The 26869-nt window shown below is 38.1% G+C and overlaps 1 protein-coding gene across 10 annotated transcripts in view; it reads left to right on the forward strand.

The window, feature by feature from the left end:
- Nucleotides 1–26869, forward strand: part of LOC105354450 (inositol polyphosphate 4-phosphatase type II) — a 162167-nt gene that overhangs the window by 26464 nt on the left and 108834 nt on the right. For 7 of the 10 annotated variants that reach the window (XM_020703700.3, XM_023957536.2, XM_023957537.2 and 4 more), the window contains 2 exons: nt 4310–4428; nt 12758–12865. In XM_020703700.3, the coding sequence (XP_020559359.3) occupies nt 4310–4428; nt 12758–12865 (227 nt within the window). Of the gene's footprint in view, nt 1–4309; nt 4429–4844; nt 5209–8890; nt 9007–12757; nt 12866–26869 lie in introns of those variants that run through there. The other 3 variants (XM_078943404.1, XM_020703709.3, XM_020703714.3) reach the window with 2 other exon arrangements.

Raw genomic sequence — 26869 nt, forward strand, 5'->3', positions numbered from 1 at the left:
GTCCATTCAGAGACGCTCTTCTACAGACCTCGGTTCCTCGGTTGTAACTAGTTGTTATTTGAGTTACTGTTGCGTTTCTATCAGCTGGAACAAGTCTGCCCATTCTCTTATGACCTCTGGCATCAACTAGGCATTAATGCCACAGAACTGCTGGTCACTTAATATTTTCTCTCTTTTGAACCATTAAACCCTAGAAATGTTTTTGGGTGAAATTCCCAGATCCACAGTTTCTGAAATACTCAGACCATCCCATTCAAAGTCACTTTAATCACATTTCTTCCCCATTCTGATGCTCTGTTTGGAATGCAGCAGATCATTTTGACCATGTCTACATGCCTAAATGCACTGAGTTGCTACCATGTGATAGGCTGATTAGAAATTTGCTATAACGAGCAGTTGGACGGGATGGGTTATGAAATCATTAATAAACATATAAATATGGGAAAAGGAACATTTAGTACAACTGAGTAATTTTTAGGAAGGACATTACATTTTCACAAGGGTCTTTTAGTTATTTTATTTTTTTGAAACAACGTTCTTTTTTAACTTGAGGAAAATTCTGTGAAATATTATTTTGGTTTAATTAGGTGAATTTGTTAAGTAAAACAAAAGTGCAAAACTTTAAAAAGAAATAATCAAACAGTAAAATAAAACGAAAAGTTGTTCTTTTTTCAAAAATGGAAATAATATCTGCTTATGTTGGACTCACAAAAATATCTGACACATCTAGTCTCTGAGAACATTGTCTGACAGTGCAGCAGCAGGAGATAAGATAAATAATTTAAAGTTTTTGTTACAGTGGCTCAGAGTTTATAGTAAAGTTACTTTGAGTTTTGAAATCTGTTGCTTTTGATGTAGTCAGAAAAACGTGTTCACTTTTATGTAAAGATTAGGGCTTTTTTACTTGAGTTTTCTTGGATCTTTTTCTTCATTATATAGGAGCAAAGTTTTCAGGCCAGTTTTCTAGCTTTTTGTTTATTCCTTCATGACCACATCAGATTTTAGTTTGTAATCATCACAGAGAGGTTGCCGGGACACCCCCTCTCATTGTTTGATTGCTTGGATCTTCTTTTTCCAGTCTATTTCGTCACCCTTTCGGTTATTATTCTGAATTTATTATGTCTTCTTAATTAAACTCAGTTATTTAAAATCAAGTTTCAGCTACTATTGTTTTTGCATATCCTGAGAAGGTAAAAAATAACGAAGCACAGCCCTCATCATTTCTGTTTCCAGACGCCTTCCCATTTGGTGCCCCATTACTACGGCTTTATCCACCACATGCTCACACTTAAAGGAACTATATTGTAGTTGTATGTTGACTGAAATCAGTGGTTGTTACACTTTCACCTTCATGTACTTGTGCATTTGTTCTCCCGTAACCCTAGAACACTTTCACTATAAAAAGTTACACCATCGCTTTTGCCGGGTAATTTCTACCCAATATAATATACTCAACAAAAAGTTGACATCACATGATAACTTGGAGTGGTTTTCTTTCATTTTCATCTGTGGTATGTGTAACAAAATGAAAAACAGGAATATTCTAAAAGCAAACTCAAAAACTACAGAAAAATCAGGAATTTGAGAACAAAAATTCTTAAAAAATAATAAAATGATACCGGAAACTTGGTCTTTGGTCCCCCCATTCCTGGGGATATGTGAGACTTCCCTGGTCAAGGCACAAACTCCTTGACCCGTGACATATTGAAATTCAAGTAAACAGTTTTGCTCGGGTGAAAATCACTCTGCTATAGTGCTCTGGGGTTAAATTCTTCTTTTCACCTCGTTATTTTCCTCTCTTGCATTGTTCGCTGTCATATTTGGATGTTTATCACCTGTCCATTCATTCTTAGGTATCTTTTAAAAGCTGCCACCATAAACATTATGGCTATGTAACCAGTAAAAATCACGTATACGTTTTAAAAAGCACACATCTGTGGATTGTACGGCACAATCGTATAATCATTCTTTATTATTCACATGTTCAGGTGACGCTGCCTCTCTTGTCTGCTCTCAGGCTAAATTCTGATGAAGCATGTCAGGTCAAGAATGTAGACACATGGCTCTCACATCAGGAAGACACTCTTCAATTTGACATTTCCAAATGAGATGTTGCTTTTTGAATAAGTGTGGTTCTTATGACCACGCTTGCCCTGGACAAATTAGCAAATGTCATTGCTAATAGAATAAAAGGATTTCAGAATTGATGTCACAGGGTTTGAGCATGATAAAAAAAGCTTTTTGTCTGTATCTTTAACAGAGTAATTGAGTAATTACAGAGCATTTGTATGTTTAGAGAAAGTTCTGTTCAGTATTTTTTTAGCTTTTCTTCTATATTTATTTTTTTCTACTGTTCCACAGGACATGTAGAGGTACATGTGTGTGTTGTCAAACAAAACAAAGCAACAGTATCCTTGAAGAGATCTTTTTTTTATATATTTTGTTGTAGTAAAAAGCAACTCTGTGTTCATCTTCAGCTGAATAGAGTATGATATGATGTCTGGAACAGAAACATGCCAACATATCTTGTTCCACATGTCACTCAACACAGTGTGTAGTGAGGAAATCCGTTAGTAACATGAGAAAAGAGGCAAACTTCACATGATCTCTTGTCAGTGGAACATGGGAAGCAGGACGTTTCCTTTGACACTATTTGCCGCTGCTGTTCACAGACTACAATTAAGATAGATTTAGAGAATTCATTTGTTTGACATAAGCCAAAGAAGGTTTTGATGTCATTATTATCCTCATTACCGTGTGAATGCAAACTAATACGCTGCTGCAGAGGCACTTGGTACAGCAGACTAAATGTTACTCCGAGCCTCATTTTTGTCAGCTGTGAACAGACAAAGCTTGGTCTTTAACAGTTTAGGAAGAAAAAAGATTACCCCTGTTCATGTCTACTTGAAAATTAATGTTTCTGCAAAGCGGCAGCAGATCATTAGAAATCTGCGTCAAACCTCACAACCTCAACACACCTTTACCAGTGCAACAAAAATGGCAAACAATCAAAACTACTCAGCCGTACAGTTTTTAGCCAACTGCCAGCTCAGACAAGGAAAATGAAGACGTTAATAGATCTATTTGTCTGCAAGTGGATGCATTGTAGTTGAGCGGAGCAGGGAGCTTGTATCCCGCCAATTGTAGCATCTATGTCACGGGCACAGGCTTTTTTGAATTACATTTTTTCGTCTGCTTCCGATTGACATTTGAATAAAAAAACACACAAAAATGCTTGATTTTCTTTATAAATGTCCATCATCAAAAACAAAATGCTGCAAAAACACCTAAAAAATACCCAAAACACAATTTTCACTGGAGTTTGTCTTCAACCTATGCTGTGAGAAAGGGCTCAGGGTTTTTTGACAATCGAAACATCCGGAATCAGACTTTTTACTGACTTGTCACTGTGTTACTGTAGACTTACTGCAAGACTTAAAAGTCCTCAAAGCTCTGGCTGTCTCATTCACAAAAATATTACATGATTTCTCAAATTTTATGCGCAACTTTATGTCAGTTTTCCTTTTCATCTCTTGAGAGCTATGTTTTGTTTCGGGCTCAGGACCTTCTTTTACTTCAAAGTCACATCAATGCAGCTTGCCTTCTGTACGCATTACAATTGAGCCTCATCCATTTTTGTCATTTTTTTTCTCCTTTTGCTTTTAATGGCAACCTTACAACATTTTGTTGGTGCTTGTTGTACACAGTTAAAGCGCAGAGTTCACACTCTGTACCACAGTAAGAAAAACTTAAATTGTGAGGGGATCAGTGATCAGAGTGGGAATGACGGCATTGCCTCACTGTCCTTGGAAGCTGGGTTACAGGCTACTTTTGATGTCAGACATAAAAGCCCTAACAAAAGTGATATCTCACTGCCAAGAGGAGTTCCAGTTCCCTGACTGCCATTTAAATCAGCTGCTGAGGCAACAATTTTATATCCCAGTGTGCATGTATTTTATTTATATTTCTAAACGTTTGCTGTACTTTGGGAGCGCGGCGTCAGGGCGCATGGTTCACTTAGCTCCTCTGGTCTTCTGGGATGGTGCAGATCTCTGGCGTGTGACGACTGTGACAGGAAACAGGAATTATTCTTCCCCCTCCTGTGTTGCTTTACTCCAATTTTCTTGTATGTTTTTACCATTTGTGATATATAGTGTTGTGTGATTTGTTTCACTTAAATATGTATCCTGAAGGATTATGTTCTCTCATCTTTCATCATTCCTCTCTTCTTTCAACCACTTTCCTGTTCCCCTCTCATCCCCTGCTCTCCCTCCTGGCTCTCTCTTCCTCCTTCTCTTCCTCTCTGCAGCCTGTAATGATCTAGTGGCCTTAGGCAGAGACAGGAAACCCAACGCTTTGGTCCAGGTGGCTGTCATAGATCCCCACAAGCAGCACCTTGTGTCTCATGCCTGCACAGAGATAGTGGAGGTAAGGCATCTCATACACACAAACACACACACACACGTTTTGCCTCTTGACCATTATTTAATGTTTGTTTTGCAGAATCCCAGGGTCAAAAGGTCTATGTTAGTTTCCTCTCAATGTTTTCTGTCTGCCCAACCATTTCCTTAACATCTTTTTCATATTTACGTGGAATGGAGCACAACTGCTGACTGCAAAGCTTTAGCTGCAGTCATATGCAGCCTGCGTCCACATGAGCGGGGCCGCTCTCAATTAGCAAAGAGACAGTATTGGTTTGTGGGTTGGAATGTGTTAGTGTTGCACACAACCGGAGTGGGTTTCCACCTTTTGAATTTTTCATTGTGACAGAGATGTTGCTAAGGCAACAGTCACACAAGTGTTTTTTGGGCGGCAACAGCTGCCCCCGTCCCAGTGTGGAACACCCATTTAAACACACGTGCAGAGACAAACACACACACATCTTTTTTATTCCTTTTTCTTCAGTTGAGGCCAAAGTTTCCAGACGCATCAAGAGGGATCATATTTTCCAACTAATCCAGTAAAACTCAATTAGCATAACCGGCTCTTTCAAAGACCGATCTAGGCTGCCTTTCTCCCAAATGAAGGGAACAGCGGCACATGTGTTTGTGCATGCCTCTGTGAAAACGCAGGATGTGGTAGGATACTGTATGCTGCCTCAGCCAGCTTTGCAGACACTCTGACTTAGTTTTCATTTTATGGCTCGAATGCTCGGGATTTGCAGCAGGATCTAATCATATGGACTGCTTTCGACTTCGCAAAAACAGGGTATGTAGGTACTCAATGTTTTATTCATTTGTGATGGATGGAATAATCAGGGTTTTTTTCAAATATTGATTTTATTAGTTTGCACAGAGCAATAAAAGTGACTGTTCTCTTCCATTTTAACAAATGATTTAGAAAACATGCACAGAGTCATATTTGGAAATAAATCACTAAAATAATCGGTTTATTCATATTATTGAATAAACGTATAAAAAAAATAAAAACAGTTTAAATTTATTTGCATAGTCAAAGAATGTGCACATATGACTCAGTGTTTAAAAAGAAACTACTTGAAAATGTTTGATTGTTGTGTGGCGCTCCAGTGCTGCAGTGGTGTGTGAAGGCAGCCTCACTGCCACTTGTGCTTTTTCCTGTTGCCACATTCCCAGGATGCCTGCTTTCAACAGCTGCTCTCTGCTCTGCTGGGCACTCTTTGGGTTTGCTTTGTTTGATAAACCTCAGCATATATGCTGTTACTCTAATTGACAAGACGTGATGCAATTGGTTTACTAAAATTAACAAAAAAGTTAAATGGAGGAAAATATCATCTGCACTGTTGCCTAGTTTAAAATGTGGATAACAGGAAAAAAATGAACCTGTTTTTTTTCTTTTAGTATGCATAAATATAATAAAATGCAAATAACAAATACAGAATCAACAAGAAAATAGTCTAACTATTTTATCTATATGATTGAGCAAAGTCTAATGTTGTCACTCTATCATTTCCAACTTATCAGTACCATGTTACTACCTGACAGGGCCATTGTTCACCCTCAGAACAACTTCGTCTCTCGGGGGTGGTGAATTTCACAAGAATCACAACTTTCACGTCCACATAAATAATTTGTAAGCACTGTCCTGCCAGACTTTGTCACCAGATGATTGTAAATTTTGACTCTAAAGAATTTGCCTTGCCGTCTGCTTAAATCCGTTCGGTCATTTTCCTCCTAAATCCACCATCTGTGATGCAGTTCTGTTAGCAAAAGAGTCTACTTTGTGAATTATTTCCTCTAGAATTCTTTGTACTAAGATCTCAGGAAATCAGGGAATAATCCCATTTATGCTTACTAAGAAGCTTGTTGAGTGCATTTTACCCGAAGATTAGAATAAGTACTAGCATATGCTGCTGCCACTGGTGAAATTGTTTACTCATTTATTGTGATTAAACTTTATTTTTGACCCATTGCAGGTTTAAGTAAAACTATGTCAAGAAAGCTCATGAGATACTTTACAAAGAAGTATTTATGTTTACCTTTGTTCTACAGCCCTGGAACTAAATAACAGAATTAAACACATTCATCCAACAGTCCGGATTTCCATCACAGAAGGAACAATATTTGCAGGGTTTTTTACTAAAGAAGTTGCAGACATACAGACATGACAATTTAAAAAAATATTTTTGACGATTTAAATTCTTTTGAACTAGCAAGTCCTTTTCTTTTTGTATAATTCTATATAGTAAGGCTGTCCTTCATAGTTTCTGTATTGTAAAATAAGCTGCATCCACTACTAGTAAAATATTTTAAGAACGAGAAACAATAGTTTCACTTGTTCAGCCTAATGCCAAATTTTAGACAACGAAATTAAAAAGTGTAAACATAAATGCATAAATATATAAGATTAAAAATAATCAAAATCAAATCAAAAAGGTTACAGAAAAAGCGTACACAGTAATGTTCACTACTCATCTGTGTTTATTTTACATCTCAGGGAAACAGCTTTTTTTGCTTATTAAGAGTCTTACATTGTTTTGTTTTTTCTTTTATTTCTTTGCCCGATATTACAACAATAGTCATCTCATAGGCTTTCTAATAAATTTGAAATCATAATGAGCATGAAGTTATTCAATTCAAAAGCTAATGGCTAAACTAAACTAAATTAAACTAAACTAAACTAAACTAAACTAAACTAAACTAAACTAAACTAAACTAAACTAAACTAAACTAAACTAAACTAAACTAAACTAAACTAAACTCCTCTATAGAGGAGAGGAGGAGAGGAAAAGTAGGTGAGAGTAGAGGACAAAACCCCAGTGCACCATACTTTCCCCAGCTTGTGGTCAGGGTTAGGCTTAGGGTTCAGGTCATGGCTAGGCTTAAAAAATGTGTGTGTGTGGGGGGGGGGAGTGATAGAGGGGAGTGTTGTAATGAGAGTGCTAATGGCAGTTGGTTATGGTCGGTTTGTCCTGGCTCTGATTGTCCTCTGTCAAATTCCTGATGTAAGTAGATCAAACCAATTATGCCCAGGGTGAGATTGTGTTTGAGGATTCTTTAAGCTTCCTGAAACAGTGAGATTTGTGTAGATCATCTAGTCTTGGGAGAGGACAGTCAATGGTCTTCTGCGGCCTGTTTATGACCTTCAGGAGCACTTTCCTCTGAGCCACTGGGTTGCTGGTGTGTCAGACACCAATACAGTAGGTTAAGAGTCTTTGTTTGGAGCCCTGATAGAAGGACACCAAATGTCTCTAAATCCTCTGTGGATCAGTTCCCACTATAGGCAAACTGGTGACTCCAGACCAGTTTTCAAAGCAGTCATTACCACTGGTGTGAGTACAACTGCCCATTGGTCACTGATGCTTGAAAAGTGTTAGCTTACCGTTGGTAATGAAACCACTTTAACAGAGCTTAGACAAGCTGGCACAGTGGAAAGGTCCAATAACTTGTTAAAGATCTTGGTTATAATTCAAGGCAGTTTATCCGAATCTTTATAATCTTTATCTTATCTTTATCTTATCTCTTATCTTTATAATCTTTATCTTATAATCTTTATAATTGCTGAAACCACTATAATCTGGTGTCATTTGGTCTAAACACAACAAAATACTGATTAAAACAACATTTGTTCTCTGTTACCCACTGTAGTTTTGTAAAAGTCTGTGGGAGTTCCTGGCATCAGAGTATCACAATGTAACCTTGTAAAAACATCCCATCTCACATAGCCGTGAATTCTGATTTAGAACTTTGGACAATGTTTATTGCAATTAAGATCTTAAATGGCACTGAAATGAAAATACGCTTATTTAATATCCGAACAATCATTGTTTTCAATTGGCCTATCATTAAAGTAATTAATCAATTTTACATTTCCTTATTAGGACAATTTTTTTGCTAAACGCAAATTAATGGCTTAGAAATTAAACAGAAAAAACCCCTTTAACATATTGGGAAAAGCATAATGTTTTATAAATCTTATTTAGTTTTCTTGTGTGTAAAACAATGCCCTCTGAGAGAGTGCTTTTTGTATTACATGTTGCCTATTTTAGTCTTATATAACATTTAAATATTGGTTAAAAATACCTGCCCCTCTCTGAAATCATGAGGGTCCAGAAGTGTTTTTTCTCGATGAGATTTTAATGTCATACAAAATCAGTTAGATTTTAGATTTCGATTTTAGATTTAGATAAGAAGAAAAAAAAGCTTGTGATTGCATGCTATCAGTTTCAAATCCCTTTGCTTGGAGGACCTCCAAAAACTCTAGAGTCTCTGCACATAATTAGGAGTGGTCAAAAGAGGGAGAAAAGCCCCCCAGTGCTAACATAGACAGGGCTTATGTTTCCTTTTTTAACTAATCTCACACAAACACACACACACCCTTGTAATGGCCTAAATTGGCTGGCCCACTGGGCTTTACGGCCCTGCTGGTCAAAAAGACAACAGAGGGGCAGCTGTCTGGTGCAGCATGTGCTGACCACTTGCATGACAGACTGCTTTACTTCTTGGAGTAGATGGAGACAGGCTTACCACTTTAGTCTATCTGAGCACCGAGAAGATTCAGACGTCACTAAGACTGCCAAGCATGCTGGTGAGTCTGAAAGAGGCGCATTCAAATGTGCCAGAGAGGGTGGTGGTTGTGTGTGTACCTGCGTGTGTTCGGCTGAATATAATGAGCCTTTTTTTTAATGTCCACTTTTCAGTGTACAGTACTGCTTACACTCTGATTTGCGGCAACACTCAAAGTGGTTCCAGTCTGTCTGTATACCCGCTGTGCTGAATCAGGCTGTGTGATGTTAGAGCTCAGAAACCACGCAGCTTCATTGCTGGAAGAAGATGGCACCAGTCAAGACTAGTATTGCCTTGTCTAAAAAGGATGAAATCCGAGGCAGCCTACTTGTTTTATTTCCGTATCTGTCAGCCCTTAGAAAATTTCTGAATAATCAAGTGGGTTCGCAGGGCAGGGTTTTCTTGTGAATGCAGCTAAACATTTAATCCTCTCTTTGTGTGATTCAGGCGTATAGATGTTTTTTTTTTTTTGGAAAGCTCATTGATTCGCTTCATAATGCCTAATGCAAAATTGACAAGAGATCAGAAGTCTGTGGGACTCAATCTATTCTTCCTGAAGATTACTTCTACATTAGCCTTCTAACATATTGGGCCAAAATAACTCCAATATGTTCTTGTTCACTGTAGATAGAAATACTGATTGAATTTTTAAAAACCGACTCCAATAAAATAGTGTTTTTTGTGTTTTTAACATTTTTTGTAGCCTTTTTCTCATAATGGAGGACATATGTAAGGAAAACTAAGCTTATATTGCATATGTGAGTATTTCTTTATTTAAACAATTGTGAACCAGGTGCAAACAAAAAGGTTTTTTGAAAAAGATTAAAGTTCATCTACATTGGGCGGGCTACAGGCTTCCTGCTTTGCTCCATTCTGTTGCATCCGCTTGCAGACAACTAAATCCATGTACAACTTTGTTTTCCTTGTCTGACGTAGAATCTGGCTCAAAACTGTACTGCTGCATCGCTCCAATACTGCTCACCATTTATGTTGCACCACTAATGTTAGTTGCAGGTTGTGAGGGAGTGTAAACTAGTGGGAGAGATTGTAAATAAATGGATGATGGGAAATAAAGGTAGGCTCACTCCCCACCAACAGTCTTGCCCGCAACTCAGAGGTGAATTACTGATGAACTAATACTGCTTTGCAGAGACGGTGTCTTAGAAAATAATAGTCTTTTTAATTTGGATAAAAATGGCATCATCGTAATTAAAGGACCACGGAGAACACTTTAAAAATGGATGAAAAGATGATTGGAGTGGGACTTTAAAGAGCTATTTTGTAATGATTAGTTGAAGTGGAACAATCCTAGAGCAGTTTTAAAATAATGGCTGAAAATGTGGCTTTTTTGGGGGAATAAACCTTTCCACGCAGGGTCAGAGATTGGAGGTAGCTACTGTCACTTGTTTTGGCGCTCTTTACTTTTTCTACTTATGTCATTGACAGAATAGCATGAATTCAATTGTTTTAATTATATCCATGATAAGATCGGTTTGATCATTTTGGCTGGAATTAATCATCTTCAGGATAAAACACGAGGAATCTGTCGTAATATTCTGTGAAATAAATACAACGCATGAGTACTTTAGCTTCTATTAGCTGGCACATTTTTCTGCAATAACATTTGCTGTAATTTTATGGAACAAAACCAATGTGCTGTAAAGAGAGGCACAGTGATGAAAGCTCTGTCTGGAATAGCAATCATTTTAAAGTGTTAATTCTGTATAATTCAAAACATGCACACAAAAAAATGAAGTGAACATTAATACTTACAATGTTATAACTCTTGTAAATATTCTTTAAATACTAAACCATCCAGAGTTTGCTCTTTATTCAGATTGTGGCATTCTAACAGGTAATGAATCCCTTCAGGTAGTATTTGTGTCGACATAATTTTGAAAAGAAAAAAAAAGAAAAAGTCAAATGTTTTATTTGACTGATGGGTGTGACCGTGTTTGTCTAAGTTGGGCTCATTACTTCTTCCTGCTGTGACTTCACATGTTCCCAACAGGCTGCACTGAGCAGACGCCCATCAGAGCAACTAAAGAAAGAGGAAGCCCGCAATTTAAACATAAACTGCTTTGACTTGGTACCAAAAAACCAACATCAAGTGACTAAAAGGTTGTTTGGTCTGATGAGAAAAGGCTTACGCTTCTGACGTAATACTTTACTTGTCTTTTGAAGTACAACCATTTTTTTTTTACTCAGGAAAAAAAAACCTGTAGATTTTTTTGGATTTGAATTGGACACACTGAAAGAAAAGGTTTTTGTGCCAGAGCTAATCACTAATCTCTTCATGATTAATGAACTGTGCAGCCAGCTAAGTCTCATAAAAACTGTGACAAAGATATTACATTTTCAAAAAGACATTTCAGAAGACAGCATTGATACCAACTGTGTCTGTGTTTTTTAATACTTTTGTTACACTCATCACTTTCAAGCACCTGGGCTGGCAGGGATTTCTGATTGGAAAGGATCTCACATGATGAGCAACCATCAAGATGTTTGTTAGTGCCTCTGGCAAGTCAAACATCTTAGACTGGCACCCGTCCGACTTCATTCTTGTGTGTAGTTGGGGGTGCAGGGGATTGTCATACTTGGTGATGGTTTAGTTTCTGTTTTGCAGCCACTCCCCCATTTTCCCTCCTTTAGCTTCCTTACCTCTGATCTGGAGCAAAATGTGCAACAGGGTTGAGCCTCAAATTCAAAAGGGGAATATCTAAATATAGATGTTGAGTGTTCAAGTAATAGATTACATAACCCCCATTGTGGCAGTGAAGTCTGTTCAACAAACGAGACTCTCAGCCTTTCTCTGTTTACTCAGCTGCTGAAAAGGACATGTTAAAAAAAGGAGTAAAGGAGTGGGAAGAAGACTCACTTGTATTTCTGTTCTTAATTTAGAGTGCACAGCTCAGTTAAAATTTTTAAGGAAATTATGGACTTGGTCACTCACTTGGTCACTTACAAATGTGTTCTTTATTGTTACAAAAATAAATATATTATCATATGAACATAGTTTATTCTGAAAGGGGTAAGAATAGCATGATGCAGATCATTTGAAACTGGCACAAAGCTGACACACAAATCGCGTTTGGTGTTAACGCCGCTTAAAAGACAAACCAAAGTTCTTGTTTTTAACATACATCAAATCAACACTTAAAAAATATAGATGAAAACAAAAATATAAATATACAAGCCTTTCGTCTCGTGAATCTGCAGTGTTTGCTGTAGCTCTCACAAAAACTGGGTCCACACCATCACTAGTCTTTTTGCAGCAGACTTCTTTGCACCTTTGTGGTGTTATTGAGCCTGAATGAGGCCCATTCAGCAAAGCCACGTTTGAGCTTATCGGTTTTGACCGATAAGCTGACTTGTACTTGTTTAAGCTTTTGATTACTTAACAGCATAACCAGTTGCTCGAGTTTAATAATAACAACAAAAATGTTTCCTTACCGGTCAACATTTATTGCTTTGGTCCAGCAGTTTCATTTGGACATTTTTTTTGTTTTTTTTGCTTGTACAAAGAATCAAAAAAGCAGTGCAGAGTGCGTTAAAAAAAAAGGAAAATGAGGAAGGGGACAGAAAAGTTTGGGTTTTTGTTTATTCGCTTTTCCAAGTATTCCTGCTTTTCTCTTGCCTTTATGCGTTTTTTGCACTTTTCTTGTGCGTTGCAGAGCATATGAACACAAGAGTATTAACAGTCACAAACATCCTCATGAACAAATATCCATGCTGTGGCTACAGATTTTCTGCATTGTCCTTCTTTCTTCCAGGCAAACAAAGACCCGTTATTTCTGACTGGAGTGACCTTCCCTTCAGGGTATCCAGAGACATTGGTCAAGCTAATGGTGTATGATGTGAAGGACAAGAACCAGGAATCTGTAAGTATACACTTAGTTTGCTCTGCATATGCTTATGCTGTAAAACCAGCACACTGAAAATCAAGTGGTGGCGAAGATAATGAGAACAATGTGTTCAAAGCCATCTGTGAATCTGTCATATTTCAAGTGCTGTTTGTGAGGTTTTAATCTTCGGGGAAGGAAAATGGAAAGTTGTCTGACAGTTGCCTCAGCTCTCAAAGTAATTCGAGTGTATACCTGATTAAATCATGTTTTGAACATGAACACCAATGATCCATTTTAACAGTCCTGGGCCCTAACCTCTGGCTGCATTTTCAAAGGACAAGGTTTGTACTCACTGCAGTATGCCAAGAGCATCTTTACAATTCAGCCCATCCCTTGGGAAAGCCATCTGGCTTCATCTGTGGGAAATGGATGAGGAGCCAGACATAGAATCCTGAATGGGCCGGGCCCTTTGATTTAGACATTTAACAGACTTTATAACAGACTCGTCTTTGTGGCTGTATGTTTGATCTAAATCAAGTCCTGAACTCATACCAGGATTCTATTTCTTAATTTAGCATAACAGACTCAAAAGCTTCATGGCGTCTGAAGTTTTTTTTTATTACACTGATCCTATAACATGTTTAAAGTGATTGCAGCACAAATGCAGCTGTATCATGACTTTTTTGGTTGCCATAAAAACAACTCTGTTACTTAAAGCGAACCAGATTTTGTGACATTTCTGTATGGGGTATCCTGTCTTACTCCCATTTCCAGAGTTAGCAGAAACCTGACTAATCTTTAGTTTGTTGTCTTCTTCCCCTGTATTTTATTTATATAAGTGAGGGTTGATTTCATTGTTTATTTATTTATTACTTCATGGGGTACATTGCCCTAATTTATTGCTCTATTGTTTTAAAATCACAAGACTGAGAAAATTAGACAGGCACTTTTTGTTTATAGTTTTAAAAAGTTTAATATGGCAGTCCAGTATTTTACACTTATGTATGTAGGAGTTTTTGCATTCTTTTGAGCACCGTCCCTGAAAACTTTCCAATGATCTATTGTGGGGACAACTAGTGATTTTTTAGGAATTTTACCTTTCTAGGGTTAGCTTACATACAAGGTTTGATCTTAAATTAGGGTGAAACCATAGAAGGACAAGGGTCAGGATTCTTTTTTTCCTTTTTTTTTGTGTGTGTGTGTGTTTACTTGCAAACCAGCAGGACCTCTTAGGGAGATATTTGTTCTTATGTGGTTGTATGCACATTGTAAAAGTCCACATCAATGATAATTCTGCTCGGAAAGTATTAATCTGAGTCATTATTTCCTTGCATTAAATGTCTTTTGACATTTTGTGGAGGCATTTTTATGTTTCCAAACTAAACAAATGATTTACTGAAATGCACAAGGAACTGTCCTTTTTCCTTCCTGTTAATTCTATGTGAAAGTGCGCACCTATCTACCCACAGTATTTGTGCTTCATTTTTCTTGGCCATGAAACACATTTAACAATAAATGGTCAAAACAATAACATGTACCTTCATTTTCCATTAATTTTCATTTAATACCTTTTAGGGTCACAGGGGTGCTGGAGCCTATCCCTTCCATTATTGAGTGAAGGTGGGGTACACCTTGGACCAGGGGTGTATATACATTTTTACACAGAGGGCCAGATTTAGTGAGGTGATAATGTGTGAGGGCCATCCATTCGGCCAGCATTCGTTAATCCAAATGAACTATTCAATAAATGAGAGTATTTTTATTTCTTTACGTAAACGGAAGTAATATTTAAATAATTTTTTAGCCCAAATTACTGTTAATTTCACATTTGACCAGAAATAAAACTGTCTAAAAAACCCACTTTGGTCAACAATAAATGTAGTTTTTTTAAGAAATGTTATATATTACTCACAAATAAATGCTCACTTTAACCTTCCTATGGTGTTAGGGTCCCTACGGACCCGTTTTGAATTTTAGCATGCATGAAAGTACTTCATACATTTGTTTTTTGCGTTGAAACTTTTTGACTTTGTTAGGGACTTCCATTTAAACAAAATAAAATCCTCTTTGTTTTTTTTACTAAATTATAAAGTGCGCTGGTGAAAAAAATGACTTTTGTGGTGTTCGGGTCATTTTTGACCCGGTTAAAATTCTCGATTATAAAACAATAAAAATGACAAAAATTAAATCATAAACACACAATCAACCAACAGCCTCTTCCTCCAACCACTTGAGCTTCATTTAGGGGGTTTTCTCCTTGGCTTTTTGCGAGAACAAACAATGGGAGACATGTCCAGGGTTGTCAAGCCATTTGAGTATAGAGGTGGTGACTTGCAGAGTACACATCTCCAATGGACAGGATGCAAAAATGAGGAGAAGATTCAATGTAAATGAAGTTTTGGATCACATCTTTGCTGCAAATGAGGCAGAGGACACACAGGATTTTAGCGATAGAGATGAGCAGGCCTCTGAGAAGGAGGATGATGTGGAGTACCAATTGGAAGAAACAGACTGATCAGACTGAAGAGGAGGTTACTGGTGCTGAAGCTGCTCCTGCTGACTCATTCCAATCCAAACGTGGCAACATCCGTTGGAGCACAGTTCATACTGTCCAAAAAAACGACGGAGTGGGATACTGATGTCCACTCTTCACAAACATGCTGCTGTGTCATCAGGAAGTGACAAAAAGCCCATAATCATCCTGGACTACAACAAAAACAAAGGAGGAGTGGATAATGACTGACTGCCACCTACACTTGCCAGCGAATGACCAGGAGATGGCCAATGGTTGTGTTTTACAACATCTTCAATGTGTCTGCATACAATGCATTTGTGTTGTGGACCAATATTCACCAAGGGTGGAATTCAGCCCAAAACACCAAGCGGAGAATGTTTCTTGAGGAGCTCGGGAATTCCCTTGTCAAGCCGCACATTGAGCAACGGGAACGGGTGCCCCGAGACCCAGCTGCTGCAGACTTGGTCAGACAGCTGCAGGGGTCACCAAGCACGCCATCCACATCCACAGCAACAAGAAGAGCATCAGCATCACCTTCCCCCTCAGGAGCCAGCCCTACCTCAAGCACTCCAGCCAAAGCCACAGCCACAATGCCAGTGAGACCACCTCACTCAAAAAGAAAGAGGTGTCAGGTCTGCCCTAGCAATATGGACAGAAAACCCTACATAGTGTTCTTCACCTGCAACAAATATATCTGCAAAGAACACACTAAAAGTGAAACTTTTTGCAACACATGCATCTAAACACACACACAGGCATGTTCTTTGCACAGAGTATTTATAGAACAAGTACTTGATTTCATTTGGTGTGATTTTCTCGATTGGTTGTTGTTTATTTGACTTGGCAAATCTTTTTTTATTGTAATTTTTTTATTATTTATGACTGTTCTGTTTTTCATATTGTTAAATATTGTATTGAAGTTCTATTGTGTGGAAGAAAAAGACTTGTTTTTGCCCTTTTCTTGAAGTAAATACATACGGGTCAAAAATGACCCGAAACACCATAGATGTTACTATATTTGATAATATTAAAATTAAAATCTTTTTTTTGTTGAACATTTAAGAAATGTTTTTAATATCTCTCAGTTACACTCAGGTAATAGAACAACTGATTATTTTGTTGCCTTCTTCTCTTAAGGTTCATTTGACCACTATTTAGACATTGAAAACGAGGGGTATGCTGTTAAAAACAAAGGCCCAGGGGGCCACAAAAAATATTAAAACCAATCTTTTCATGGATAAGGGAGCCCAACCAGCTAAACAAGAGTTAAGAAAAACATTGGATGATAAAAGATTGTTTTTAGGGTAATTTATGGCTGACTTAATACACGGGTCCAAAATGACCCGCTAACACCACAGATGGCAGCAGAAAGCTAACACCAGAGGAAGGTTAAACTTTTAAATTAAATCATCTAAACAGGAAAATAACACAGATAGTTATCTTATAAATAAGTGGTTTTAATCACATAAACAACTAAATCTGTCCTTTTTATTTGGCCGTTAAGGCTCTGAAGGTCAAGTAGCCATGGTCGTTCCCAGAGGTTCACAACAGTTTATAATGTAATTTAGCCGGTCACAATCAAGAAATCGTAGTTCTTGATTGGATTGGAACCAGGGCCTTCTCACTCAAATAATCTTAGAAAGTACATAAACCCCCTCTTTGTTTTCCATCTGTTTCCTTAGAGTTTTCATTTATTGTTCTGTGTGCCATATACCGCCAGAGACTTTATTAAATGTCTAGATAAAGCTGTCTTTTTCATATCAAAAAGCCAGTATTTTTCCAGGTTTTTAATAGATGTCCATTTCAGTACCATCCTTTAATGTGAAATAGAGTTCTATCTGTCAGTCTATTGAAATGATCCCCAACATGGCGTAAAACCGTTTACTCCAGCTTAGATTTTCAGAAAAGCAGGTGAAGGTTAAACTAATTGCAATTAAGTTAGGATTAACGTTTAAAGTCTGTACTAATTTTTTCACTGCTTTCATAAACTATTTTTGAAAGATGATTGAATACAATTTAGAAGGGAAAATACATAAATAAAAACCATGTGATGAAATTTAATACCATTGATATTCCAGAGGCTAAAAAGATTTGGAGAGATTTCCCATATTTTTCTGGCATTACTGCATGCCTGCAGCATCTTTTACATTTTCCTCACTGCTCTATAGGGCACAGAATGCTTGTCTGGCTCTCATTAGAGACTCTTGAGGTAAACACATGCATGACCCTGAACATGAGCTGTCACCAGGCATCAGCCCCCCAGTGGCTTTAAGTGGCAGATCAGAAATCACTCAGTCATTTAATTTTCTAGTAAGAGTAAACAAGGGAGCTATTTGTTGTGTCTTAGAGGGTGTGCTTGACAAATCTGCTTTCACATGCCACTTTAACCCTTTGGCCATATTTGACATAACATCTGCTGATTCTGTTCTCTGGAAATCAAAATATTACATAAAGCCATAAAAAAGAAGGGAAAGAAAAAATTGCGTTTGCCATCTTATATTATATCACATGTTGCCAAATCCCATCAGTTCGAACAGAAAATGGATGGCATCTAAAGAGGTGGGCGAGGACACGAATAGAGTGAGGTTAGATGACAGTCTAAACATTAGCGGAGGACAAAATAGTTTGAAAGCATTGTGGTTTCCCTCTCCTTCTGGCTTTACATTTAGATATTCTAAGAAGACACTGGCTGCACACTCATAAATATTTGAGAGTGCAGGGAGGGCTGTGAGGCTGATAGCTGAGAGAACGGAGGTGTAAAAAGGAGTTCAGCATGGTTGGATGTTTCCAAGGTGCAAGTGATCCCGCCCTCAAGCCAAGCTGTCAAATGTTGACAGGTCAGTTTTACTTGAACACGGGGTTTTCTAACCGAAGCTGATTCAAAGCTGCACTTTGAGTGACTCCCAAGAGTAAGGAAGTCAACACCAAGATCAAGTTCTGTTAACAGAATCCAAAAATGTTGTTTGCAACTCAGAAGAATCTCTACACACTCTCCATAGATGGTCTCATTTGTCGTGTCTCCATCTTTAGGCAGGATGACCATTCAAGTATGACCATTGAGCGTCATATTTTTCTCAGAAAATTAAAGAAAATTGTCAGTAATTCTCAGTTTTGCAACTGGTCTGAATAGAATGAAGTGAAGGACTAAGAATAATTGAAAACTTGCTGAAACTCATCAGACATCTCCATGTCACAGAAAAAGATTTCACTTGCATGCTGGCTGCATCAGAATTATTTCCACTTATCCCTTCATGGAGTTTGGAGATGCACTAGCTATAGACGTGTAGCTAAATATCTGCACAATCTTTTATCATGGTCATTTAGTGGAGGGGCAAGACGGGTTACCTGCTGTAAGAGCTGTTTATTCCCCTTTGTGATTTGGATTTAACTGCCTTTTCCTTCCTCAGCGACTGCACTGCTGCAGTTTTCAGCTAACATTGTCCTAGGAGAAAAACTTGGTTTCTGCACTGTGCACCATGGAGGGAAAAGACCTATTTGAGTCAAACAGGAAGATATTGCATGTCTGGTTATTTCAAATGGAAAGGCATTTAACATTTTCAATCAAAGAAAACTCTACGGGACTTTTTGGCGAGCTACTTTAACAGCAGCTTGTGCAAAAAAGCACCGACTGTAATTTACAAACATATATATACATTAGAAATTCACCTCTGAGCTGTGGTTGGGCCTGTTGCCACCTAAGCCCGTTTCCTATCATCCATTTGTTTCACATGCTCTGCCGCTAGCTCACAGCCTCTTACAACCCCAACCAAACATTACCTGTACAACAAAAATGGCAAGCAATATCGGAGTTATCAAGTCGTACAGTTTTGAACCAGCTCGTATGAGGAAAATAAAGACGCCACAGCTAAAAGGTTTTTCCAATAGCATATTTTTCTTTTGCACCTGTTTCACATTGATTCGAATGAAGGAATACTCGGAAATGCTTAATTGTTTTTGTCAACATCTTCCATTATCAGAAAAATGCTATAAGAACATATTAAAAACACCAAAAACAAATTAGTCTTACACATATATTTGCTTGAAGTTAATTAGCTCCTATGCCAGTGATTCCACATCAGATTTCACTGCAGAAAATCCTTGAAAATTTAGTGATTATTTACCCTGTTTGAGAATATTGTGATTGGCTAATGTCATTCAGATTTCAGGAGGTGGTTCAAACAGCCACCTGGGTGGTGAATTGTCACTCCAATTATGAACTGCTGAACTATGGAGAATCCCGCTCTCGTTCAATCCTGCCTGTCAATAATCATGATGCGTACAAGACAGTGAGCTAATACATTTCCGGCATGGCTGCCTGGTTCAGTTGGATGGGTTTGGGTGGGGTGGCAATATTCTGGGAAATAGTTTACCACCAGAAAAAGAGAGGATAAAGGAAATGGAAGCACACAGGGAAACAGAGCAGACAGTGACAGAAAGACAGGGCGAACAGAAACACAAAACATACTGAGTTTTGCAAGAATCAAATATGCAAGAAATGTCTTGGTGTTGACTGGTTGAGCAGCCATGAGTGATAACCTACAAGGGAAGAAGTTCTCAGATAAGACTGCCTCTTGTCTGATGGCTCCTCTGTTCCCTCACCAACCCCACCTGCACAACCACACATGTCACATGTCCACAACTCCAAAATATCTTATAACCAGAGGATTTTGTTTAAAAAAAAAGTCTTTGCTGGACGTGCTGTGGTAAAAAAAATCGTACGTTCCATCTTCCCAATCATTTCTTCTGTTTTCACAGATGATAATACCACCAGATTAATCAATACTTGTACTGATCAATGCAAAAAATGACTATTGAATTTAGATACCAATTTGCCACAGCAGCAACAGCCGCTGAGCCTTCAAGTTGTCTCCTGTTGACACATGGCTTCACACAGCACTGCAGACCACCCACTATGTTCCTTCACCTGCTCTGGAACTTATGCAGTTGTTGACACCACCGTTCACAACAATGGAATGTCTAAAAATTGGAGGCTGTGCTTCAGATGGACTTCTGCAGGCAGTTTTAATTGAAAACAGCGATGGAAAAGGAGCTTTGTGGAAATGTTTTGCACACAAGGCCAACGACAGAGGAACAGCAATGGATGTTGATTACCATTTGTACACAGGGTATAGAGGCTAAAGAAAGAAACAACTTTATTATTTTTTGTAAACACCCAGGGAGAATTTGCTGCTTTAGCTTCAGCTCTGAAAGATTATCCAGGTTTCTCTCTTTTCTCTGACAGTAATTTGTTTTTAGCATACTGTGGTCAAAACCAAATATTACCATTTACAATTTCAGTTTCACACACTGCTAAATATTGCTTTGATGGAAAGGAGACAACAGACACAGACTTCCAATAACTGATCGGTTGTTCAGAATGAGTTATTCTTCTCTTTTTGTAAAGTCGAGGGCCCTCGTTCTAAAAAAACTTACAGCATAGAGTTTATTTATAAGATTCTGCAGTTTCACCTTTGTGACTTTATTTTGGCCTCAAAGATAGGAGTGACCTCACAGCACAATAACCATCAAAAATCAATACTTCTCTGTAAATTCTTTTATATTCTTTTTCAGTTTGAGATTTTGCTCCTGTTTATCAGTGGTAATGAAATATTGTTTCCTTTATCCTACAAGAAAGCTGGAAAATGAATCATGGGGTTTGGGTTAGAACACAATTCACCTTTCTACTTGAAGATATTTGGTGATCCTTTCCCTTGGCACAGTGGCGGTAATATCCATCTTGCTTGTAGACAGTGTGCAAATCAGCCTCATCACTGAAGAAACATGGCAGCTCTTAATGTTATGGATTCATAAGATAAACTCAATGGCAAAGCTCCAATCCTAAAATGGGATTTGCCTTGAATAAGACAGATCGTTTTGGCATAACAATGAATTAAATTGCTCCTGTAACATTAAGCTTTGGACAGACCATGATTGCCTGAATTTAAAAGCACTGATCGTTGCAGTTTCTTGTTCAACAGAAAGTATTTTTTTCAGAGCAGAAAGGTGAGCCAAACAAGTTAGTTGAGAGAGGGGAAAGTGTTTTTTGGAGCAGAAAATGTAAATACCCACTAACATTTTTACTGCCACTCAGATTTCTGACATCCTGACTTACACCGTAAAACCTAAAAATATAAAACTATGTACAAAGTTTCCTTCTTCTAAAGTAAATTGTAACTGTTAATATTTTTTATAGACTGCTAATGCCTAACTGCTATTATCCGTCCTCAGAAAGGCACCAAATAATAACTTTGTTTTCCCGCTGTGCTGACATGCACTACAATAAAGTGGCTGACTGCAGCAATGAATATTTACAATTGTGTAAATTAAGTGTGCTCTCGGTTTTGATGTTGGGGTGTAAGCAGTCAGTCGTGAAAACATTTGTTGTGGTGGTGCAGGCTAATTAAACGCAGTCACCTGAATCCAAATAAAGAAGATAGTTTTTTATGAAAATGTACAAACCAGATGTGTTTTGCTTTTTCATGAAGTGGACCTCCTCCTTCCCCTCAAACAATTAAACTGTTTTCCGTTCTTTGGTGGTATAACATGAGCAAATGTACAACCTTAAGGGATCTGGTGTTGTAATATGTAAGTTTTAGGAAGTGATAAAGTAAAAAAAAAAAGGTCACATTTCTTGTAGTCACTTCAATGCTCTTTGTTTAAACAAAAACAACAATATTTTTTTTACTTTTTAACATGTTTTTTAATTTATTCCTGCATTTTTTTGTATATAATATCATTGCCTCATGCCACACTTTAAGAGAAGGATTCGTTTTGTACCAAAAACTTCATGAAAAACATGTGCTGCACGGTGGCACAGTGGTTAGCGCTCTTGCCTAACAGCAAGTCCCGGCTGGGGGACCTGACACAGAACACCAATGGGGAACCTTTGGATGTTCTACCTATGCGTGGAGGGGTTTTCTCCTGGGAATCTGGCTTCCTCCCACCATCCAAAAACATACTTAGATTAATTGGTCACCCTAAATTGTCCCTAGGTGTGAATATGAGAGTGCATGGGTGTGTGATTGTGAGCCTGTGACAGACTGACGAGCTGTCCCCTGCCTTCGCCTGCAAGTGACCGGGATAGGCTCCGGCAGCCCTGTGACCCCAAAAGAGAATAAACGGAATAGAAGTTGAATGAATGTATAAAGGTAGCCATTAGTATCCATTTTTATCCATTGTCATGACTAGAAAAAATGTTCATTGATTTCAGGTGGACAGAAATGGATTTTACTTACACAGTAAGCTAAAAACTAAAACACAACAAAGCCAGAAAACAATGTAATGAGAAAAGCAGCCAAGGTCAGATCCTAATGGAGAGCCATGTCTTCTGGGTGCACAGCAGGACCAGTGGCACAATAGGGGAAGTCACTGAGGCCCTTAAACACTCAAAGGGAATGCTGGGGAAAAAGCTGGAGCGTGATTTCACACATGCAAAGTGATGATCTGAGAGAAATGGATACAATGAAGCAGTGGTTAAGTGCATTCACAGCTGATTAAGAATGGAGCTCAGGTGTGCAGCCAGCATGTGCAATCGTCATGCCTGTTCTTTGAAACTGTGCCTCAAGACAAACAGATGACAAACACTGGAAAACTGTCAGGGAGACAGAAAGACAGAAAAACAAAAATACACTCAGTTCCTACACCTGCTCAGAATTATAGGGGTCTGCTGAAGCAGCTGTCATGAAGCAAGAGAACCATCCATGAAACTTCACAAATCCAAAACACTATTGAGACGTAAAGACTGTATTCTTGGCATCTCAGTGGGATGGAATGTCTTCAACTTTTGCAAAGCTACAAATCACAGAATGTACCCTAACTTCTTCCTGATCAGGTTCATCTGAGATCAGGAACATTCTGGACTGGTGAAAGTCCAGAACCAGTCCAAACCAGAGCAGCATTTCAACAAATAACACAGTCACGAACTCTAAAGCTGCGTTCACATCAAATGCGATTTGTGCATCACAGGTGTCCAGTTTCAGTGTTAAGTCAATTTACAGACGTAATCAGGGGTCCTGTGGCGTGCTTGAGTATGGAGCTCAACGTATTGGGCTGGCAACAGTGGGTTTTGGGCCCTTCATCAGTTAAGTGCGATAGGTCATCTTCTTCCAGAAGAGGCCAGTTTCATCCATCATTAAATGATCCGGATGATACCGGTAATCATTCTCCTCAATTATCTTCCTCTGCATTTCAGGATATTTTCCATCCGTTTCTGAGTCCGCTGATGCCATTTTATTATGTAGGGGCACAAACTGAACTGGTTGATAGCGATTCAGGAACTGCTGAAAATCACTGAGAAATATTTTTTAGTAGCCGGCAAGAAAGCCAACGGGCCGACGTGCTCTTCATCTCCGCTCCCGTCCTGCAACAGCTCCTTCGGACGCAAATGTCTTATAAAAGCGTTTTGAGTTGTGTCTGAGTTTTTGTGATGAACCGGAGTCACGTGACTGAAAAAAAATCAGTGAATCCGTGAAACTGCGAGTATCTAAACACGAATAAGCAGGGGAACACTGTACTGCTATAAGCTGCTGTCTTTGCGATGCAGCTTCTGTAGTAGATAGTAAACCTCGCCTTAAAAACATGACTGAATGATCTCCTGAACTCAGACATGGACAAGTGATTCCTGATGCTTTTGTAGAGTTCTCCAAAATAAATAAACTTGATATCTCAACATCTTCTGTCTTCCATGTATTGTAAAATACATATACAGACAATGCTTCCATGTAGCGATCAGGCTGAAAACTTTAGGCGGTAGCTCTTCCCACACGTGTCTGGAACGTTAAGTTTATCAACACATTTTTGAACAAGCATTCAGCATGAATTTGATGCGCATTGAAAGAGACCCAACTAATGCAAATTTGATGCATATTGATGCAAATTTGAAGCCTAAAACTTAACCCAACATTGGATTTAGATGCAGAAGTCAAGCTTTCATGACCTGCATGATTTTAGTCTTTAGACGAAAACTGGAGGAAAGCCTACAGAGGCACAAAATGCCAACCCTACAGAGAAAGAGTAAGATTTAAGACAATTAATAAAAGCATCTCTAGACAGTCAAGAAGGCAGAAAAAAAGGAGAGAAGGTGAGCTTAGCTTTTAATAAAATTTACAAGCTACTATAACATGTTCCTTGTCTGGCCATCATTATACAAAAATTAAAAATTTAAATCTTACCGTTCCCTCCAGTTTTGTATTTACCGTATTTTCCGGACTATAAGTCGCCCTTTTTTCATAGTTTAGCAAGGGGTGCGACTTATACTCCGTAGCGACTTATATTAGAAATAAATTGAAATAAATACATTGTTAACCCTCCTGTTATGTTCATTTGTGAGGAACAGAGATGATGTTTCTGGGTCAATTTGATGTATGAGGTATGTTAAGCGTTAAGAGTATGTTATGTGACTCAGAGAATCAGCAAACTTTTTTTTACAGTAAGATCTTGAAGGCTAACAACATAATATTCTATTTTCCAATGATTTCATAGATTCAGAAATGCAATAAAAATGACAACTATTTCTACAAATACAGGATGAAAACAGAGTATTAGTTGGCCAATGATGCTTCATGAATAGAATAAATAAATAAGTTTGAGAAAGAATTACTGTGAAATTATGAGATAAACAGTCTGCTATGATTGTGTCATATGAGGTTGTGAAAGTTATTAGTTCTTGGTCTCAGATTTTGTCAAATAAATTTCCCGTCAAAATGCGACTTATAGTCCAGTGCGACTTATCTGTGTTTTTTTTCTACTTTATAATGCATTTTTGGGCTGGTGCGACTTATACTCCAGTGCGACTTATAGTCCGGAAAATACGGTATATAATGGAAACCAACAGTGCATACAATTTTATTCACTAAAGTGTCATTTAATAATAGTCTTAAACACTCAACTTTTTTCAAGACTTATAGAAACATAACACGATGCTATAAGAATGCAACTCATAGCCCATGTAATTTTACATGCAGCTGGCATACAAATAGCAGAGAATAACCAATTCATACTGAAGTCCACCTTTCCAGGAAACCTCTGTTTTGTCGTAACCTCTCTTGAACCGTTTGCTGTTTAATCCCACTCCAATCTTCTCAAGATGGGGGCTGTCTGCATCGATTTCATAATGCGTTATCAGTTTGAGAATTTAATCAAACGTCCTCCTCGCCAATCAAGGCAGCTCATACCTGCTGTAACCCCTTCTCTCACCTGTTTACACATTGTATTGGTAATTTTTAATACCACCTGCAAAACCATATTATCAGGTAAGTAAATTACTGGGTCACAAATGAATTAGACGCTTGGCTGACTGTAACAGCTTTTTTATATTTTGAAGGAAAAGTAGCTTAGTGAAAGTTATGTTTTTTTTCTCTTTAGGGAGAGGGAAGGGAAGAGAAAAGTGCTTGAGAAAATCCCCCACTGACTAGTTTCCTGTGGGTTTATGCAGTGTAATGGATTCCTTTGAGAGAGAACATTGGTGGAAAATGCTGATGCGTGTTGGCCATGTGTGTTTGTGTAAAAGCTGCTATTTTCCATGGCTAACTGAGCCACTGATGAGCTTGCCAGCCGGAGTCTTCCATGATGTGCAAGTAAACCTTCAAGAGGATGCGTGTTTCTTCAGTACAGTCACGCAGGATTGGTACAATTAAGAACCACACTCCTGTTAAATGAACACATGTAAACACATCTCGCTCTCTCCATTTTCAGTGTTTTTGATGGAAAGTATGACATTTTGCTTTGCTCCGACGAAGCTTACCCCCAGACGACTGAGAACATGAAGCGAAACAAATTTTGTCATTATTTTGTTCCGATTGTGCAGATAGAATAACATCATCGGAAATCCGCTGACGCTTTTAAACCTCTGCAAACGTACATTTCCCCTGGATATACAAATATATTTGTTTTTATCTTATCGCCGTTCTTCACAAAACGAAAAAGGGACTTTCTGTGTCTACAGATGTGCTGTCGCAGAGCCACCAAGGACACATTCTATTTTCAAATAGACAGAACGTTTACAGCAAGAGTCTCTTTTGTTTGCCTTTGCTTCGTTTTAACTGGCAAACATGTCAATTAGGCATCTTATATGACTTTGGTATGCTGTCAAACCAAACTACTAGGTCATAATTATCCCTCATGCACTCTTCTCCAGCATCATATTTTTAAGGGGTGGTGCAAGTAATCTAAAATTAGGTCTTATCTTTTCACAGGAAATGAAGGGCCTACAAAGCTATTTTCAGAATCTTTTAGGGATGATGCGCAAGTCAAAATGTTGGGCTAAATGCTGCAAGAGGACTAAGGAAAATCCACCTTAAAAAAATTAATTTATCTAAGAAAAAAATGTAACAAAGAAAATTTAAATTGTCAAGGAACATGACAAAAAAACTCAGCATCTTTTGAAATGCAACAAAACAAACTAATTCTGAAAACAGAAATGTGTGGAAATGAAAGTGGAAACACACAAAGACATTGTGAGGGAACGTTGGCTCGTTTGTGAAATACAATAACCAGACATTTAGGAGAAGACAACAGTGATGAGGAAG

Source organism: Oryzias latipes (assembly GCF_053564925.1).
Source record: "Oryzias latipes strain Hd-rR chromosome 1 unlocalized genomic scaffold, Olatipes_Hd-rR_3.1 chr1_Y".
Taxonomy (NCBI): Eukaryota; Metazoa; Chordata; class Actinopteri; order Beloniformes; family Adrianichthyidae; genus Oryzias; species Oryzias latipes.